We start from the raw sequence: 21,986 nt of genomic DNA, 5'->3' as shown, positions 1-21,986 counted from the left end.
GGCAGGTCTCGAACCCGCGGGTTCAGGCAATCCACTCACCTCAGCCTCCCAAAGGCACGGGATTACAGGCTGAGCCACTGAGCCCGGCTAAATCCTCACTTCTTTATCACAAGAGCTCTTTCTAGCTTATCTCTGCATTCCTCCAAACTGTACTCTGAATTATCCACTTCTTTTGCTCCTTCTTGCATTTTCTTGCTTACTTACAGAGATTACATTTTCTGACTGGGTATCAGGACTTGTAATATGATGGATGTAATGATAATCATGAACAATCAGGCAAGGAGGTGAATGAGGCTCTCTGCCACACCCCGGAGGTGGGCACACTGCACAGGTAGGGTCAGGTATCTTGAGCCCTCAGGGTCCTCTCTGGGCTCAAATACAGCCACAAACCTCTTTTTCTTCCCAAGTCACTCAAGAATATTCTGCCTGTGACAGCTGTGGATAACTATTGGAAAGTTATATGTGTACAAGAGAGAATAAAAATGAGAAAAATATGAAGGCCCTTTCACTTTTTTCCTTTGTCTCTCGTTTATCTCATTTAAACTGTCTAGGGACGCATCAGTCATCTTTGTGTTTACATAGCACTTTAAAAAGTCCAGTAAATCTTCCAATAGAGTTCTGTTTCCACCGCTATAGATTGAATGTGTTCTCTCAACATCCTTAGGCTGCAGGGATTTGGAGGAGGGGCCTTTGGGAGTGATCAGGTCATGAGGGAGTTTCCCTAATAAGCAGGATTAGTGCCCTTAGAAGAGGAGACAGGAGAGGGCTTGCTGTCTGCTCTCGGCCATGGGAGGACCCAGAAGCTGGCCGTCTGCCAGCTGGGAAGGGCGTCCTCACCAGATACCAGATATGCTGGTGCCTTGGTCTTGGACTTCAGGCTTCCAAAACTGAGAAATAAATCTCTGTAGGTTAAGCCACCCAGTCTGTGGTATTTGGTTATGGCAGCCCAATTTGACTAAGACATCTACTATTAATCAAATTTGTACTAATTAAAGCACCTTTCTAAATATCTCCTTGAATACATATTACACAATCCTGTATTTCTGTAGTTGTTTCAGGAATTTAATCAGGAAAGTGCCATTTTTAGGGCTTGGTCTCAACATATCCACAAAGCATTCTGGTTCTATCTACAGAATTTCCAATGTTTCCTTTGGAATGGGAGGCTTTACCAACAGAAGCAGGGCTGAGCAGAGATCTTTCTTCTAAACTTGCTTTTTACACACAATGTACTTGGGCATCACTTCGGGGCTTGATGTTGGGGAGACAACAGGAAGTGAGGAGACTTGCTGGAATTCGGAGCCCTGACTTCTTATCAGCTCTGACACGCATGAGGACTTTGGGAACAAATTGTTTCACAAATCTGAGCCTAAGACCCTTGGCTGTAAGACAAAGTACTTGACCAAATTATCTCTAAGGTACCACTGTACTTTGAGCCAATGGGAGACATTATATTTCAAAGTTAAATTACACAATGTGTGCGTGCACCAGAACATCACATTACTCCCCACAAATATGCACAATTGTTACATATCAATTTAAAAGAGTATAATTAGTCTTGTTAAAATATACTAAGCACTCGAAATTTGTAAGTTTTCTAAAAGGCAACAGAGAGGATCCAACAATGAAGAAGCTACACCCAGACCCTTCCAGACTCTCATGTACAGGTTTCACCCTGGGGGGGCCCTAGTCATGAGAATTAGGTGGAACTGGACCCCAGAGTAAAGACTTATATCCTCACTTCAGTTCTTTCCCAGGGACCACTGCCACACACAATTGTTTATACCTTCATTTTTATAACATAACAAGATATGAGTCACTTACCTCAAAGGAATGATGAGAACAATGACTACAGAGCCCTCTGTGTCCATGCACAGGGTTGTTACTGCTAATGGGGGTTGTGCAGACCCTGCCCAGGAGGGTGGAGACCAAGGCTGGGCTCCTGTCCTGCTCCCTGCAGATTGCCCTGCTGGCTTCAGCCCAGGGTCAGCCACTCTTCTGGAAAGGGCCAGATGTAAGCACTTTTGGCTTTGCAGGCCATATGGTTTCTCTCACAGTTATTCAACGCTGCTGCTGTAGTGTGAAGGCAGCCGTAAATGACTGAGCTTGGCTATGTGCCAACAAAACTATTTCAGACACAGAAATTTGGATTTCATGTAATTTTCAAATCATGAAGTATGATTCTTCTTTTGATTTTTTCCAAATCGTTTAAAAATGTAAATACTATTCTTAGCTCCCAGGTCCTACAAAAAGTAGGTGGTGGGCTGGACCTGGCCTATGGGCTGTAGTTTGCCAACCCCTGATATAAGCTTTTCAAAATGAGAGTGTCATTTAATGTTTCATTAGCTTTAATTTGTAGCAAGGTAAAAATATGATTTGGAGAGATTCAATGGCACAGAATTATTTTATTTTAGATGTCTATTAGTGAGTTTTACAGTTTCTCTATCACCTAAAAATAAAATTTTCTGTTTAAAGTCAGAACTGTCAAAACTCAAAACAAACTTAACAGTGACTTACTCCAGGTTTATCAAACTTTTTTGGGCGAGAAGACAAGAACGACACAGTGTGGGTTCAGTGGTATGAGCACGTCCAGCCACATCCTTCCTGACACAGTCCATAATCAGCAGGACCATGGGAAGATCACAGCCTGGTCACTTTATGTACTTATTGGGACAAACAGCCCATGTGTCAGAAAATGGCATGTTTTTCTCAACAGTGTGCTATCAGCGGCTGTGCCTCAACATGGCCTTCCATTTTCTAAGCAGTGGCTGGCTTGTCTCAACCCCATCCACCCCTCACTGAAACCAGGATGGCCTTGAGTCCTCCCTGTGAAGCTCACCCTCCTAGGACCTGGTGGCCTCCTGACAGGTGCACTCACCTGCTGTCCTCACTCTCACTCTACAGAATACAGGTCCCAGCCAGGTAGACTCAATGCCGGCCCTTCGTTTCCTTTCTCAATCACCCCTTTCAAGGCAATATAAAAACCCCAGCTCTTCCTTATGAGCAAGTGGACACTCTGGCAAGGAAACTGGCCAGAACGTGATAGTGTCCCCCACCCACGACTCTACCTCTCAGCTCCCACATGTCCAAGGTCGCATTGCCCATGCTTATTCTGGAGACATCTTTGCTTCTCTTTTGCCTACAGGCAGCAGAATTTAATTCCCAATCACAGTAACTTTGTGCCACTTCCCGACAGCTATGGAGAAGCTTGATTACATTCTGCAAGTCTGACTCTTCACACATCCCCAAATGGCAGAACTTCAGTGGAATTATTCTGCTTATTTTGTTTACTTTTCCTTGATTCAGGCTCTCTGGTTCTCCCACAAAGACTCAGAAAGAGCTTACAGTTACTAGTGCAGTGAAGCTCTCCTTCTCCACCCCCTTTGCGTTTCTGGGTGCATGTAACTCTAGCAACACCAGCTGAGTCTGTCACAGGCCCTTATCTGGAGAGGATGCCAGATAAACATTTAAAGTGCTAGCTGGTTGAGCCTTGCAGTTCTGGCAGGCTCAGAGTGTGTGTATTTTCTTGCCCTGATTTGGCTATAGGAGCACAGTCCTGTGCCCAGCAGCCATGGGTGAAAAGGTCCTGGGGATGTACCATCCTCATGCCACTCGGTTGCCTCCCGGTTTTTGCCAATGACTCTTTTATTTGAATTCCCTTCTGAGAAGGCATCTAGCTCACAAATGGAAAACCCAGGTCTTTTCCTTGGAATTCTCTCCTCTGTGGGTTCATGGTTCAGCAACTGCTGTCACAGAAACAGTGCTTGCAATCTCTTCCTTCAAACAGATACTGCTGGAGAGCAAGGGGAAAATCAGAGTGTGAGGTCCAAGAACCAACTGTAGTTGTCAACAGCCAGGAATGCAGACCATAGACCATAGACCCCAGATGCCACCTTGGCAAGGTGAGAAGGACAAGCAGCAGTTAAACACAGACTTTCTTCTGCCCACCTCCTTGACAAAGTCCCTTGTCCGATGTGAATCCCCATCCTTCTCATTCAGACGCAAGTCTCCCATTAGCTTTTGCTTAGAACATTTTGTTCTCAGAAAACCCAAATGACTTTGAAACATGCACAGCTTCACACTCTCACGATGTATGTATTCAACATGGGCTACACACCAGGCAGGAGCCACTGGGGACAAAGATGCATGGAGCTTGATATGATGGGTGTATGGCACACATGCCGTTCTCTCTCCTTCTCTGCACCCTGGCCCATCCTTTCCTCCTCTCATTCTGAGGCTGTAAAATCCAGAACCCTGGCTTTGCTCTTCAACCCAGGAGTCAATCAAGTGAATCTCAAAATCATTCCACAGTCATCCACATCCACATGTGCAAAGTAGCTTTTGGCTTCCCCAACCATAGGTCTGACCACCAGAGGCTGCAAGCTCGTAGCATTTCCATGCAAGAGCAGTTAAGTTATCTGCAGATGCTGATCCCAGGGAGGAAGGAAGGGCGACATCTGCATTTCTGCAGAACCTGACTCTGAAGAGCCCTAAGCCCTTGCCTCAGGACCCGTCCCAAGTCATGTCAGCTCTTCACACTGGCATTGTGGGAACTCCAGAGAGAGGCGTCCAAGGGAGCTCTGCAGAGGTAGAGCTTTATCCAGATGCCCGGCTCTATGTCTGTACCAATGCCTTGCCAAGTCAGATGGATTCTGCCCATCTCAGCAAAATTCTCATGCATACTAAATCACAGGTATCAATTTAATCAGTGTTGGCAGGTACCGGGTACTGGAAAATAAAGAGGTGCAAGAACACTGTGCCTTCCCTCAAAGAGTCTCAGTCTGGGAGAGCAAAGATACAGGGACAATCCTAAGTGGGATTCTGGTCCCCACTGAACTATTGCTCGGGGCACACTCCAGACCTGCCTAAGTAGGACTGTTTGAGGTGGGGCCTCAGCATGCATATTTAGAGTAAGGCCCACACATGAAAGGTGCTGCTTAACAAAGATAAATAAAAGGAACACCACAGGCTCAAGGAAGGAGAGGTCAGAGACAGGGCAGGAGACTTGGGTGACCATTGGATATAGCAGTTGGGCATTTTTCCACCTTTGCTTCAGTAATTTCATGCGATGGAGGGTGGGCAGAAGTCTCACTATCAGTGACTGAGCAAGAGCAGTGAAGTGCACAGCATCACTATGTAGCCATGTCATCAAGTGTGACTCTGAGGACTAGAGAGGGGAATAGGTGAGTTGACACTTTGCAATACAAGTTTTTTTCCAGATGGGAAGCACCTGAGTTTTTCAGCAAGGGACCAGAGTCAGTAGAAAAGATGAAGTTAAAGAGATAAGATAAAGATGAAGATAGAGACAGAACTAGAAGGATAATTCACACAGCAAACTCCCCAGCAGGGTGTGAGGGACTGGGACACAGCAGTGATCAGAGACCCAGGGCGAGGCAGCACTGTGAGTCTACAGGGAGGAGGAAGTAGACCCATGATGAACTTCCAAATTAGTCCCGGAATCTTTACAACTTAAAATAATAAAGTTCTGATGACAGTGATTATCATCAACTGCTATAACACTAACAAAAGCTCCTGTCTGAATACCCCAGTGTACTCTGTGACACATACAGTGCTCTGTGTGGGTATGACTGCTACATGCACCACCAACTCTAGCAATGATGGCAGTGTGCCACAGCCACACACCAGATCTGAAACAGTCTTCACAGAATGAATACAATGCTCACAGCAGATCACTTTCTAATGTGGCATGGCTAGAGCTTTAGAATAGAATTTTCCCTTTTATGAACTCATATTTCTTTTCCTTTTAATACCCTCCCCCAAAAGAGAAAGACCTTATTTAAAGTCATCATCGCACCATGAGATAAGCGCAAAAGACTATCTGAGGATGGATGCCAGGTCTGTAGGACACATGGTGTACGCTCTACTTTGCTTGGCGGGAGAATAGTGACATCACAGTGCCTGTGTTCTACAGAGGATTTCACTTGGGCGGGTATTAGATTCTTACAAGATGCTGAGGAGAGTAAGGTGGACACTTTTACCCCTTTTCACATTCCTGGACAGCACGTGACAGGCCCAGATGGAAAGCTCCCAAGTGCAGACTCCAGACTCCCGGCCCACAAGGTCACCAGCTATGGACAGTAAAGCAACAACGGGAACATAAGTGACTGGTAACTGCAAATCCTCACAGGAGCATGCGCCCCATGATACCAATAAAGGAGAGCAATGAGGGTGCCCGAGCTTACACTGCTCCTCTGTCCTGTGGGACTGGGCCTCTTATCTCACAGCTATTTAGAAAGGCAGACGTCAGGAGTTACTTGTCCATTGAGTAATTCAGTCTATGGCTTAATTTACTTTACTTCCTTACAGTGAAGAGATGCTAACTTAAATCCCACCTATACCTCTATGTATGTGTGCATATTTTCACAGAGCTGTATAAACCATGTATTAAGGATCACACATCCTATTCAAAATACTCTACACAGGCATGTCCTCTAGAACTATACACCAAAAGCACATACAAAGTTACAGATATGAGCAGAAATACTGGCAAATACACAACTTGCACACAGAGGACATACCCTCAACTTAGACAAAATGACTGCAGTCATTTCAGCTGACAGGTCTATCCTCAGAATCAACAAACAGCAGCCTCCTGTCATCTCAGCAACAATACCAACAACACCAGAAGCTAACAAGGTTTATAAAAGACCATATAAGACATCCTCTTCCAGTTATGACACTATCAAGACAGTATAGAGAACTACGTGTTTCTCAAAACTGGAACTGAGGCAGTACTCGCTAGTATCCAATCTGGTTGCTTATCCCAGAATTGTGTTTAAGAGACGAAGACAAACCAGTGAATCATGAAAAGATCTCGACTAAGATTCTTCCTGATTTATTCTTTAAAACGCCAACTATAACTGGAGAAAAAAGTTGGGATGAACACTGACCCTCTGATCAGCACACTGTCTTCAAGGCTGTGACAACCCATCAGTTTAATTATGTCTATACCTGTAAGTTTATAAGCTGAGCAGTTGATTTTCCTTGGAGGCACAAAGCTTGTGCAATAAACGCGTGCAGATCCTCCAGGCAAAGAGTGTCTACCTGAAAGGGACAGAGAAAGGCCAGGATTAGGCTACAGGAAATAATTAAACACTTCTTGCAGATTGATCTCAGTTCCTAAATACAGGTGTGCTGCATGGGTGCACACACAGGCACATACAGACATGCGTGGCACATCATGCTGTGGGCAGCCTAAAACATGTGGGTGGGAAAAGCACAGTCTCTACTCTTGCCATCCTCGGACCTGGCTATAAAGCTCTTTCCAGTGTCCATGGCTATGCACACAACTCATGGGCCAAGTTGGACAGGTGAACCTGGACCTCTAGTATAGTGAAAATCTCCAGAATGACTGGAAATACAAGTTCAAGTCTTACAACAATACACTTAGGTGATCATTTTGGGCACACATTGCAGAGCGAACAACTTAAGGGTTTCGGGACAGGGATCACCCACAGCTAGGCTGAGCTGGGGTGGTCAGTGTTGCGGTGAACATTCCCTTCAACAACCCAGATGACAGATGACACTTGTGTCCTCAGATCCCACTGCAAAGTACAATCCCAAGAAGACCCAAGAAGAGACCCAAGAAGAGATGAAGACACTCAGAAAGACAGAGACAGGCTGGGAGTTGCTGGGTCTCAGTAGACTGTAGAGATGAGGAGGGGCCTGAGGAGCTAAGAGACACAGGCCAGTCACGATGGGCCATACCCTTGCCTGCCTCACAGGATTTCCTTGCCTGGCCACCAGATGCTGCTACCCAGATAACAATAGCAAGGCACCTGCTAGCAGAATAATCTCACTCCTATCACAATACTATGAGAACTTCTGTCCACAGAAGAGCACACTCTGTGGCAAGTAAAGGCTTAGGGAAAAGAAGCAGGAAACAGTAACAAACCCATCAGTTACAATGTCAGTGATTCTTCTGGATAATAAAAATGGGTAATAAGCATATTCTCGATAAAAACGGCCCCACCATAAGCCAGAAGACTGTACAGTAGGGCTTTCTGCTTACTCGTACCATGGAAGATGATGCCAAGCACCCGGCACACATCTTCCTGGCAGAAGATGCCAACCATGCTGAGGCCTGCTGACATTCTCACAGACCCTGTCTCTATTCTAGTCCATTTTACTCCAGTTTTCACTTTTGTATGAATGACAGAAATTCTAATTATTTCAGGGAAAAAAACATCTGAAAACGCATAGTGCTCATGACCAAGAAAAAAGATCTTCATCTCGGAGGCAAGACCAAGCGCAGAATATATTTAAGATCCACAAACCCCAAACCCTTCTCTGTCTAGACTGAGGTTTCTGGTATATAATTCTACTTTTTGCCATGAGTAACTTTTGAAGAAGGTGGATCCAAAAATACCAACCTATAAGAAAAGAATAACTATTTTATATGTTATGTTTCATAGGTAATCAATTTCACACTCTACCACCATTTTTGTACTTAGCAAATCTAGATCATATCAGAGGTTGCCAAAGACTCTTAGTCACATCCAATTTTTTGGAATTGTACATAATGAATAGCATTAAGTAGTAGCATACATTACAAAGTATACATTATTATAAAGTGTTGGCTCCATGCAGATTATATGAAATACGCACCATTTCTGTGATGTAAACTTAACCCTCCAGAGGATTTTCTGAGATAAATCTTTAAGAAAAGATTGTTGTTGACTTGGAGGTCAGACCAAATGAGTGCAGATGACCCTTGAACAAGCTAGGTTTGAAAAGCGCAGGTCCTCTTATATGCAGATTTTTTCCAGCCAAAAGTAGAGGGAAAATACAGCAATCATGAGATGTGAAACCTGAATATATGGAGAACTGACTTCAAATATGTGGGTTCCACAGGGCTGACTACGGGATTTGAGTATGCATGGATTTTGGCATACTCAGAGCTTCAGAACCAATGCTCTGCACATACCAAGAAATGACTGTATTTAGTTTCTCTGTGATTTCTGTACACTGAACAGTATGCAATTTTATTCCATCTTGCATATCAAAACATCTAATTAAGGCTTCACTATATAAAACTGATATTTTAATAACCGTATCTTTTTTAGTTTGATTAATGGAGAGTATAAATATCCCAGTGAATGATAATACAGTACCTTCTTAATCTAAAGAATACCACTGATTTGTTGTTATCTAGTTTTAAAAAGTTCCAATTTAAATACCCCCTTTAAAGCCAAGTCTCCAAGTTTACTCATGCTGATTTATACTGAGGAAATTTTATTAAAAAGGTCATTATTAATAGAAAAAAGGTAAAGTGAATATTATCCTTTAGGTGCTTGTCTTGCTTCAGGTTTATATAAATATGGATGCAAAACTACTGCTCTGGGATTTGGACTTTTTATGTTTCAAGTGGATTTTAGTAACTTACAATCACTTGCACAGTTAATGAGAGAGCAAGGCTGTCTTGAAAGGCCACAACAACCATCGCTACTGCTGGAACAGCAACCAGCATGCCTGTCCTGGGGTCTGACAGGATGGCATCCACATTGCTATGCACATGCAGTGCTGAGGACACAGCTCGCCCATCTTCCTGGGTGAGAAAACTTGGCTTACTGGGTACTATCACTTCCCAATTTCCACTGTGTCTCAACTCAACCAGAGACACCTGCAGATTCATGCACAGTGAACAGAAAGTATCAGTTGGCAACAGATGCATGCATCAAAAGAAATGTGTTTTTACAGTTAAATATAGTTCGAACCATCTTATATTAATTTATACTAAGTATTGCACAAATAAAGAAGATTCTACTCAAAACAGTGATGAAAAAATGAAAGTGTATGCTGGTGCATGTGAAAGCAACAACGAAGCAAGACAATCTCTAAGAGCTACATGGCCATACCATGCTTTTACAAAATGCAAACTGTAGAGCAAGCTATAGAATGTGCAGAGCCAAGAGGACATTTAGAAAGGAAAAATCAGTATAAGGTTCCCTTAGAATGTAACTCTACAGTGAATAAATCAATAATTTGCAAAGTAAATGCAAGTCTGAAAAACAGAATTACAAAACGTTCTATTCCAAGCAAATGAAAATGTAATGGCTATACCAAAGCACACCCATTACAGAGGGAGATCAGAGGGGCTGAGAAGCTGATTCGAAGGGGTCAAGATAGTTTATGAAAAAGTCTCGACAGGCTGAAGAACAGATGCTTTGTCAACAGTGACACAAAAATCAACTTAAATCACAGAGCTGGGGAGGAGATATGCAGAGAAATAGGCGTAGGAAGTATTCTCAGCTCTTCTTTTTAATTAAAGTGTCCACGCATTATCATGTTTGTAGAAAACTATTAAAAAGTAGAATCTTTTAATTGGCTTTTATGATTTTCATATGTAAAACTGATGAAAAAGAAATAGTGTTTGCGATCCTTAGATGAAGTACCTAGCACTATGATTCCCAGCGTACAGCTGAGGCCTACGGGCCAGCCTTCTGCAGGCTGGGAGCACACTGTGATGATGAAGATAAAACCGTAATATTAGCAGACATTTTATCAAGCACTTTGGCAAAAACACTTTCATGTTTTCTAGAATGAGACTGCCCCAATAACCCCAGGAGGCAGCAATTATTATCTCAGTTTCAAATTAGAAAATGAAAGTAAGTGCTCAATAAACATCTGTTGTGGGGAGGAATACTCTTGACTTAGGAGAGTTGAAGTAATCTGCCCAGAGGCACAAAGCTATTGGGGGAGCAAGCAGGCCTCTAGCCAGGTCCTTTACCACCATTAAACTAAACCCCAGAAACAGCAACTTCCACCCAAACAAGGATACAAGGATGGTCCACAAAGCCTGAGAAAGTTTAATCCAAGCTAAAGCAGGTTTCTTCACTGGCAAAATTTCCCAAGCCTTGGATACTCATGTGCATTACAATCTCTGAGTCTAATAAGGCAGTCAGAATTCTCAAACATATTTCACCATAGAACCTTCTATTTATTTTTACAGCGTATTCAAGGACTAATGTTCTATGGAACAGACATGGGGAAAAAAAGATCCAGCCCACGGCAAAATCCCACAGAATGGTATCTCATGCAGTAAAGCGCAGACTGAAGTGACCAGAATGAAAAGTTCGACATTACCTGGACGAAGAGGTAGATCAAGAGGCAGCATAAAGCTCTAAATGGGGTTTCTACAGACTGCAGGTCTTCTCTTGAGGAGGAAAGGTTGAAACAGGCTAGGAGTGTGTCCAAACGCCGGGCCTGTACTTCTGGCTCTGGGTTCAGCCATAACATTTTCAAACTAGGCGTTCCTCCTAGGTAACAACAAAAGTCCATTTACCAATGTTCTTTGCAGTAGCAAGTTATAATATGTTTCTTAGAGAAATATAATAAAAGGAAATGAATTTCTTCCCCTCCTAATATATTTGGACTTTAAAGCTTCTTTAAAGCTAGAAAGTAAATGCAGAGTCAGAGCTTCCGAGTTTTTTTTTTTTTAACCCAAACCCAAATGGCCAGCATATGAATATTTCATTTAAAACATTCCCTCTTTTTCCTAATGGCTAAGTGAAGGAAACTAGGGGCTTTTGTTCCCATCCATGTTGTACTCCATATTGTTAAGAATGCTTTACAGAGTATATTTTACATGCACTGTCTCAAGGATAGCCACCATCCTGAGGTATCACAGTCATAGTGGAAACACCATCAATCTACTTCTTTAGTTTTCTCCCTTACTCTCCTAAATTAATGGTTTTCAAGCTTTCATGTGGAAAAGAATCACCTGCGGGGACTGTAAAAAAACAAACAAACACACACCTTCCTAGGATCTAGATGCAAAAACTCTGACTTGACAGGTGTAGGTGCCAGGAAGTCTGCATGTTAATAACTCACAAGGCTTGGATGCAGGGTGCCTGCGGACCTCAGGCTTTGGAAAGCACTTCCCTAAAACTATTAAACAGAACTTCTTAACATGTAATTTTTAGTGGTTCATTCCGATACTTTACAAATCTATTTAAATTGTTAAAATCAAAAGAAAAAACCCTTACTCATTTACTTAAGCAACAACAAACCACAGGGAGTCTGGATGAAGACACATACAGGAGCAGCTCTGCCTCTGTACCTCGACAAACAGCAAGGTGCCACTTCTAGGGCCAGGCACATTAATATGTAACAGGTAACACGTCTCCCTATTCTCAGCAGCTGTGACTTTCTATTAGGACCACTTGGCTATAAAATAGATGCCAAAAGCCCAGAGCTGGCTGGGATCTAAATGTCTCTCATGTTTACTAAGGAAATAAAACCCACGAACCAAATGGCATCAGAGTCAAATGACCCAAAAAAGGAACTTCTCTTTCTTTTCATATGTTTCCCACAATGTCACTTACTATTCTCAGTGTTGCATTTCACACCCAAAGAAATGAGACAATTCAACAAAAGTCACTTGCAGTTTTGAAATGGCTTAAGTGTTCCCACCACCAAAATAACCTTCCATTATTTATTCTGGAGAGGAAAAAAAATGTTCTCTTAATAGAAAGAAAACACTAAACATAATTGTCAAAAACAAACAAACAATCAATGGCACTAGTACTTAAGATAGAGAGTTCCAAGATATTCACAGGGGTTAGCAATGACTTCTCAGAAACACTTTCAGGAAGATAATCAACCAAGGCAGTGACTGCAGCCTGGGGTCCCACCCAACTCATTGCCTGTTTTTATATAGTGAGCCAAGGATTTTCACATTTTTTAAATGGTTGAAAAAATCAGAAGAAAAATAATAAAATAATAATTCATGTTATGAGAAAATCATGAGAAGTTTCAAATTCAGCGTTCACAAGTAAAGTTTTGTTGAAGACTGCCAAGTCTGTGTTTGTATGTGTTGCCTGTAACTCCTTCTACGCTTTAAAGACAGAGTAACAGAGCCCATTTGGTCCTCAAAGCCTGATATATTTATTTACTATGCTACCTTTACAGAGAAACTCTGCCAACCTCTGATCTAAGGTCAATAATGAATCTTCTGTTACCAAAGTTATTTCAGATAATGTTTTTGAAAAACATTTTTTCTGACTACAAAAGTCAGATGTAAAAAAATTTTTTTTCTTTTGGCAATTGATATATATTTTATTTTTCAAGCAATACAGATAGTGGCATAGAATTATATTATCTACTTTTTATTTATTTATTTTTAAAATTTTAAAGATGTGGGGTACAATTCAGGATTAGGTATACAAGTGGTCATCGTACAGGTAAAGTTTGGCCCTCCCTTTGGGTCTCTACTTTGCCTGGTTTGAAGTCAAATACCCTTATAGATGTTAGGTGCTTCTCCCCCACTCCCTGGCAGTTTCCAGCTACTGCCAATCCCTTTCTTATAGTATTATGGCAAATGTTCAGGGTCCGCTTATGAGTGAGAACATGTGATACTCAGCTCTTTGTTTTTGTGATAGATCACTGAGTATTATAGACTGTAAATCCATCCAAGTTGCTGGGAAGTCCATAAATTTGTACTTCTTTATGGTTGCATAATATTCCATTGTGTTTATGCACCAGATTTGTAAAAAAAATTTTGTAAAGAGAAAAGTATTAAGAAAATAAAAACAATCTATAATCCTATCACCCAGATATGAACATATTTTGAAATATAAGCTTCCAGTCCTTTCTCAAATGTATATAAAACATTTATGAGCAATGAGCACAGCCAAGAGGGCATGTTTCTATCAGAGTACGCAGCGATGGACAGTGGAAAGATTTGTCTTGGGTTTCATTACTTACAAGTTTAATACCAAAAAATGAAGATTCATGAAATATATTTAGTAGAACCAAGTATAGCCATGTGCCACAAAAGGATGTTTTGGTCACTGACCAACCACATTTGTGACTGTGGTGCCATAAGATTACAACAGAGCTGAGAAGTTTCTACTGCCTAGTGGCTGTCATAGCCATTGCAACATCACAGCACAACATATTACCTTTTCTATATTTAAATATGTTTAGACACATAAATACTTACCATTGTGATCAGGTTGCCTATAGTATTCAGTACAGCAACATGCTGCACAGGTTTGTAGGCTAGGAGCAACAGGCCAGACCACACAGCCCAGATATGTAGAAGCTACACCACCTAACTTTGTGTAAGCATACTCTATAATATTCCCACAACAACAAAGTCACCTGGCGACAAGTTTTCACTGTCATTAAGTGATGTCTCTCTAGTGGAAGTGACAAATGAGAAATTTTCTAAATGAACAATTAGTAACAGTATTTATTCATGGCCCCTGTTATTCATTCCCTGCAGGTTGAAAACTCCATGAGATGGACTTAAATATGTACGTCAGAGATTTTCAAGTATCTGGCTAATAAAAGATAACAGGGAAGGAAACATAAAACCAGTCCACTGTTTACAACTTTTCTTCTAACTATATTGTCATAAAAGTTTCTATGAAGGCTGAGGACTGAAGAAGCCTCTCACCCCACTCATGTGCACTGGTGCCTATAATTCTAGGTATTCTGTGGTTCCTGAGGACTCCACTGGAAAGATGAAGAGCTTCCAGGAGAAGGTTGAGCAAACATTTATAACACAAGAGTGCAAAGGTTGTACTGGAGGGGTTCTGCAGGTCAAAAACAGTAACAAGTGAACTGGGGAAGGGTACTATGGGGTTTTCATTGAAGAGAAAATAGGAACATAGGCCAGGGTTTTGCTGGATGAAGGAAACTTCTTCTGGGACTGAAAAAAGGCACAATGGGTATGTGCTAAAACTCTTCCTGCATTCCTGACTCCTACCATCTATTCAAGCATTCAATCAATCATTCATTAGACATTCACAAGCCAGGCCTTATCCTAGATGTTCTCAATTAGAAATTCTAGGAGTAGGGCCCAGCAATCTGTGTTTTAACATGCAGGCCAAAGTTTGAATACCTCTCAACACCCTTCAACAAAAAGGCTGTGAAATCATTACACAGACAAAAAAAAGAATAACATATAATAATAAAGAAATTGGTTCTTAACTGGGTGCAGAGGCTCACACATGTAATCCCAGCACTTTGGGAGGCGGAGGTGAGAGGATTGCTTGAGTTCAGGAGTTCAAGATTAGCCTGGGCAACATAGTGAGACCTTGTCCCTACTAAAAAAATTAAAAACTTAGCTGGGTGTGGTGATGCATGCCTGGAGTCCCAGCTACTTGGGAGGCAGAGATGAGAGGATTCCTTGAGCCCATGAGGTGGAGGCTGTGGCGAGCCGTGATCATGCCACTACACTCCAACCTGGGTAACAGAGTAAGACCCTGACTCAAAAAAGTAAAAGAAAAGAAGTTGGTTCTTGAGGAAGTCTACTGATGTAATATTGATATTAGATTATAGAAAACCACCAAAGTGAAAAAAATGCCCTTGTAAATCTCTGTAATATTAAAGAATTTTAATCCTAAATTCAATCAGTAATTTATTTTGTCAAGAAATATTGATTGAATGCCTATGTGTATATTAATTTAGGAGGTAGAAGCTCTCCATAGCTTTTTCCAGTTTCAAAGAAATATACTTGGATCAGAAATGGAAGGCAAATCAGCTCAGAGGAGAACTATCCGTATTCACCCACTCATCTAGGTTGTGAGAAAAGATAAGACTCTACCAACAAAGGTCAAAGGTGACCTTTACATTTCACCCAGAGCCCTATGGGCAGCTGAGATGTTTCCAACAATAAGCTAGAGACCTAAACAAGTAATCTGGTCTTCAGGTCACCCACCAGTATCACATATAAAATGCATTTGCTTCAAAAACCTAAGTACATAATGGAGTTCTTGTGTGAAGGGATGGACAGGACAACCAGGGAGTTTTCAGGAGGAACTGAGGCCCTGAGGGTCATGCAAAGTGGGCAAAGAAGGCCATTTCTCTCATACCGACCCTACTTAGTTTCTGAGATCAGACAAGTTCGGGCACATTCAGGATGGTATGGCCATAGATGAGGAGGTCATTTCTATGACTGGCAACTCTGAAGACCACCTTGAGAGACATGTGAGGACCCAAGCTCTGGTGAGAGCTACAGACAAGCCTCATTGACCCTCTTGTTCTCACAGCTATAAACACAGGCGAGTGAATAAAGACATGCTAGATGCTAAGCCATGGCACTTACATGTGCTTTTTATATGGAAATAAGTATTTTAATAGGTAGGTTTTTGAGTCATCTTAAGGTTATTTTCCTTGCATAGTCCTAGGATGGGAAAAAACCATACAATGGGCTGGTTTGTGTCTATTCTCAGGATGTGAGAAGTGAAACTTCTGGAATTAATCTGCATTTGTATCTTATATCTCAAATTTACTTGTGAAAATTTTAACTCACAATTTCAGTGTAAAGAAGTATTTTTTTCTTTTAAAAAATTTTTTATTTTGAAGATATGGGGTACAATTCAGGGTTAGGTATACAAATGTTCATTATGCAGGTACTCTTGTTGATGAGGTGTGCCCCCCCCCAGTTTCCCACAACTGCCAATCTCACCCCTCACCACCCCCAACCCCGGCAGTTTCCAACCATTGCCGATATCTTTCTTACAGTATTATGATAATTGTTCAAGGTTCACTTATGAGTGAGAATATGTGGTACTCAATTTAAAGAAATATTTATTTAGCATTCTCTGTTGAAAGCACATTCCTGGTCAAAAGAACAAACACAAAACAAACATATAAAACCCTGACTACTCACAGGAAAAGTGAAACTTTACTCTAGATGAATAAACTTCAGTATTCTATACTAAGCAAAAAAACTCATTCAGATATAAACAAAGGAGAATGCATCAATATCTCAATATAGTAAACTCTATACTTATTTGAATAAGTTGTCTAATTTCATGCTTACAGAATGACATCATCACACTACTTCTGTCTAATGTATTCAACAGTGAATGTGGCTATAAAAAGCATTCAATGTAAAATTTAACCTTTGTCTTATGATTCTAATGAGAATCTGTAACACATCTGACAAAGCACACTATTTTTACAAAAGGGAGAAAAACCACTACCGAGAGTTAACCCATTTAACTTGGCCTATGATGGTCAGGGCAGGTAGCTCTAGAGACGAGCAACCATGCACACATACCTTCACCACACACACACATACAGAAAGCCTTCTTTTCCCATTCATAGAAGCCTCCAAGACTTATCAAGATCTTCTTGACCTCTATGCTTCAAGTATCAGAAAAAAACCTTCAACAGCATATATAAGAGGGGGTGAAATAAAACTACTACAATCATTTGATAGCAAATGACAGAATGAATCAAATATAGCTCCTAGCCGGGCTCGGTGGCCCAGCCTATAATCCCGCGCCTTGGGAGGCTGATGTGAGTGGATTGCCTGAGCCCACGGGTTCGAGACCCGCCTGGGCAACTTGGCGAGACCTCATCTCTACAATAAAACAAAAAATTAGCTGGATGTGGTAGCGTGCGCCTGTGGTTCCAGCTATTTGGAAGGCTGAGGCAGAAGGATCGCCGGAGCCCAGCAAGTCGAGGCTGTGGTGGCCGGGAGCGGCCACTGCACTCCAGTCTGGGCGACAGAGTGAGACTCCAACTCAAAATAAATAAAAATAAAATTAAAATAAAAACAAATATAGCTCCTTTTTCATGAAATACATGACTTCACATTTCATTTTGTAAAACAGTCTTCCAAGATGTCCTGCAATTCTGATAAGTCAAACATATACAGTCAAGAAATATTAAGCTTATTGATTGCTGAATAACACTAAAAAAAGGTCATTCGAGATAGACAAGTTACCAATAAGTTGTATGCAGTTAGCTTTCCTAGGTTTCTAAAATAAGGATATGCTCATGACTAAAAAGACACTGAGAAGAGAAAAAAAAAGTCACTGCACTTTGAAGAAACCTCAATCTGGAGACAGAAAAGGCTCTTCCAAATGCTTGCCTCTGGTCTAGCCCAAGACGTACTCCCACAGAATGGAACATGTTAGAAAAGTGAGAGGCGCGAGAGCAGGGCTGTGGCTGGCAGTGAGCAAACACGCACAGCTCAAGGTCCTTCACTGGCCGTGCCTGGGGAACGGAAGCTAAACTCCAAGGTGTACCCTCTGTGTGCTCTCAGAAACATCATCTGTTGTGACACATGGTAAAATAAGTGAAACGTAGTATATATATCTCATGCAGGTACACACACACAGAGATGGGAAACACAGACAGGAATATATACGGGAACACATGAGCTCCCTGAGCAAGTCAGATCAGTGTCTTGGGCCACCTGGGTTACTCTAGCAAAGCACTAGACACTGGGTAGCTTATCACAGAAATCTTTCTCTCCAGGTTCTGGTGGATGGAAATCCAAGACCAGGGCACCAACATAGATGCTGTCTGCTGAGGCCTGCTTCCTGCTTCATAGAGTGACCTTAAAATCTAACTCTTGACATAATGATGAATAACCAAATATTATCTTTAATTCAAACACTGAAGAGAGCTGCAATAATCCTTTTCCATATTGTTTTTAGAAAGATACTCTAAGATGAAAATTACACATATGACAAGACATTTTTGAAAGAGTATTCTGACCATTCTTTAAAAATACTTCTTGCTCACAATCACGATAATAAAAATTCAAAAACATGAGATAGGAAAAGGACATGCTGTGTAGCGTAATGTACTGAGATATTAGACTAGAGAATTTGGAGAGTGAGCCAAATTATTGAAAGAGATAGATAATTTATTGTTTGTTTCACTTTGCTTTTCTGCAAGTAATAACATTTAGATGCTGTGCCTAAAGGATGGGTTGAGTCATTATGTCAAAGAATTTGTCTGAACCACTTATATTGAACTAATTTTTGTGTTTTTAATATATAAACATAATATAAAATAAATTGGAATTTCAAAAAAAAAATACTTCTTGCTGTAAAAACAAATGCCAATGCATTTCAAGTATTTTTTTTTGTGATAAGTTGTTTTAGGTTTGAATCTATTATTAATTAACAGAATAAGGAAACATTCCCAATAAAAACTTTTCTCAACTTCTCTCACAATGCAATTCCAGTTATTTTTTTATTTTTTTTTTAGTTGAAGTCTCACTTTGTCGCCCAGATTGGAGTGCAGTGGCCGCTCCTGGCCACCACAGCCTCAACTTGCTGGGCTCTGGCGATCCTTCCGTCTCAGCCTTCCAAGTAGCTGGAATTATAGGCATGCGCTACCATGCCCGGCTGATTTTTTTTGATTTATTGTAGAGATGAGGTCTTGCTGCCCAGGTGGGTCTCGAACCCACGGGCTCAGGCAATTCACTCACCTCAGCCTCCCAAAGGCACGGGATTACAGGCTGAGCTACCGAGCCCGGTTCCCAGTTATTTTTTAAAAAGCCATTTGTGTACTCAGATCCATATTTGGTAAGTTACAGGCTCATGTGATGGAAAAGAATAGTGACACCAGAGAATTTAACACATATGAAAATGGAATATCAAAACTTTAGAAAAATTTGTTTTATGAAACAATGACAACGGCCACTAAAAATAAACTCTAAGGGCCATCCTCCTCCTCTTTAGCTGTGTGTGGAACATGACACAGTGGTTGTCAATTCTTTACTTTTTTTCAGATACTAAGAAAGACCCCATAGTAAGAAAGGCTGCTTTGTGTATTCACTTCAGTTAATTTTTAAGTGGTCTTTAGTTTCCCTTCTCACCTATGTTTTAAGATACTGCCATGAAAAGAAAACTTATTTTTCCTGTTAAAACAATCCTCCTTAATCTCCCCTTTCCAGTTCCAGGACTCCTCAAAACATACATTCAGTAGTGGAAGAGACTAAAGTTGATTGAAGCACAGCATCGAGAACCTATTCCCCATACAAAAGGACCTGTCCTGCTGAACTCTGTGGACGTCTGAGTGACAGTAAATGTCGGGCCCTGGGGCTACAGCTGCATTGGTCCTGCCATGACCACCCTACCGTCTCTCTTCTCCCCACTGCTGAGAACCCTGAGCAGGATGGCAGAGAAGAGAGGCAGAGCAGCATAGCAGACTGGTCCATGGTGAATCTGTGAGTGTTGTCCTTCTGTCAGTTTAGGGCTTTATAAGATGGGTACAGTCATCCTGGGTCCAAGGTTTCAAATGAAAACTAGTATTTGCGTGGTTCTGGTAAAAGATGCTTCCATAATTGACCCACTCTTGGACTTTTATTGCACAATGAAAATGTTAGTTTATTTAAATAAAGACTATCTATACCTGGCACAGTCATCGGTAGAGGCCTGACGAGGTCCGGGTGCCTCAGCGGGTTCCCAGGGTATACAAACCACTCCTTGACAGCTGGACAGGTGCTGGCACCATCTGAATAAAAACAGCAGGGTCAGTAGATGTGCAAGAGCATGTGTCCCCAGGCTCACAGTGTTGCAGACCCAGCTCTGCCCAGGTGGGCCAACTCAAAGTCCTTAAGCACAGTGAGTTCTCAAACCCTAGTCCCCTACAATTGGTTTCCTACCCTCCAATCTGAGGAAAATCCATGCATTTCTCTGGAACTGACAAAAACCTCAGGATAATCTGGGTCAATAAACAATGAAATGGGAACACAGAGTTTACCACCTTGATGACCTTCACAATGTCCTTCCTCCCATCCTCCCACTCTCACACTGGTCCAGAAAGCACTTAATGCTTCCTGGTCTTGAACTCACTGTTTTAAGCAACTACCAAAACTATTACTACATTAGATTATTTGAAAAGCTGGAAGAAATAACTTAGAACAAAGGCATCTCTGCATGTTGGGTTAATAATCTGAGAAGATCAATTCTTTTACCTTGCTTAGCAGAGCTCATGCGAGAGGAGGCTCTCTTACTCAGTGTCCTCATGTCTCATCTTGAAGCCAACAAGCACAGGAGCCTCTGTGTTCTCTGTGGTACCTGCCTGGACTGCCGCCTTTTTCCATGCCCGCTTCCTCTCCTAGTCCACAGGACCCCTGGATTCCACCCTCCTGGAGCCACCTGGCTCTGCCGCCTCTGTTGCTGCCTTCCTGCCTTCAGAACTGCCTTGAGGGAGCTCCCCGTACCTGGCTTGTGCCCACACCTCTCCACCAAGACAGCACTCAGGCCAGCGGCAAGTGCCTGCTCAGTCCCTCCTGAGTGCACTCTGCATCAGGCCCTCCTTATCACCAGGCTCCTCTATACCTCGTCATCCCTAGGCTGGTCTTTCTCCAGCCCACCCTGCCAGGGCACAGCCACTGCTGTTCCCCATCCAAGCCACAAGCCACAGCTCTGCAGATGAAAAAAGGATCAAAAGGCTGGGAGAGGCAGAACATCATTGTGTGTCTAGTAGGTAGGAGACCTGGGACTGTACTGGGCTTGCCTCTCTCTAGAACTTCTCCCACCCACTGTAGACCCTTTGGCTGAGGTGCCCAAGATGCAGCACACTGAGGCTGGACCCACCATCTTCCCTCCAGGATTCCACTCTACCTACTGAGGGAATCCACCATCTTCCCTGCAGATGTCTGTTCCCATCACACTCCCTGCCTCAGTGATGGAACCTCCTGTCTCCTGACATCCAAACCACAGTGTGGCTGGCTGTGCCTCTCTCACCTGCACTCCAAAGAAGTGCCCAGGTTTGTGAAGGGTACTCTCTGCCCCTTACCCAGCCTGGTCTCACCTGGCATGGTCTGAGCTTGGGCATGGCTGTATTTTGACAGTCATGACCCATCTTCAGTCTTGCCCAATCCAAAACATTCCTCACCATAAATGGAGGATTTTTGTTTTTTCTTATTTAGGCAGTGCTTTTGGGATTGTTTGATTTAAAACAAAAACCTGGCTGGGCTTGGTGGCTTAGCCTGTAATCCCAGCACTTTGGGAGGCTGAGGCGAGTGGACTCTCTGAGCCTGCGGGTTCAAGACCATCCCGGGCAATTTGGCTTGGTAGTGCGTGCCTGTAGTTCTGGCTACTTGGAAGGCTGAGGCAGAAGGATTGCCGGAGCACAGCAGGTTGATGCTGGGGTGGCCGTGAGCATGCCACTGAACTCCAATCTGGGCAACAGAGTGAGACTCTGATTCTGAATAAATAAATAAATTAAATAAAATAAAATAAAAACCTGACCAGGTT

The 21,986-nt window shown here is 42.2% G+C and overlaps 1 protein-coding gene across 2 annotated transcripts in view; it reads right to left on the bottom strand.

Annotated features, from left to right (window-relative positions):
- The window catches only part of FAM120B (family with sequence similarity 120B), an 86,850-nt gene that overhangs the window by 36,043 nt on the left and 28,821 nt on the right, over window positions 1–21,986 (bottom strand). For both annotated transcript variants that reach the window (XM_008067480.2, XM_008067481.2), the window contains exons 4-6: window positions 20,134–20,235; window positions 11,104–11,276; window positions 6,970–7,062 (exon numbers count right to left, since the gene is read on the bottom strand). In XM_008067480.2, coding sequence (XP_008065671.1) covers window positions 6,970–7,062; window positions 11,104–11,276; window positions 20,134–20,235 — 368 coding nt within the window. The remainder of the gene's footprint in view (window positions 1–6,969; window positions 7,063–11,103; window positions 11,277–20,133; window positions 20,236–21,986) is intronic.

Source organism: Carlito syrichta, unplaced genomic scaffold (assembly GCF_000164805.1).
Source record: "Carlito syrichta isolate Samal-C Ts95f unplaced genomic scaffold, Tarsius_syrichta-2.0.1 Scaffold309642, whole genome shotgun sequence".
Lineage (NCBI taxonomy): Eukaryota > Metazoa > Chordata > Mammalia > Primates > Tarsiidae > Carlito > Carlito syrichta.
This window is presented reverse-complemented; position numbering and strand designations above follow the sequence as displayed.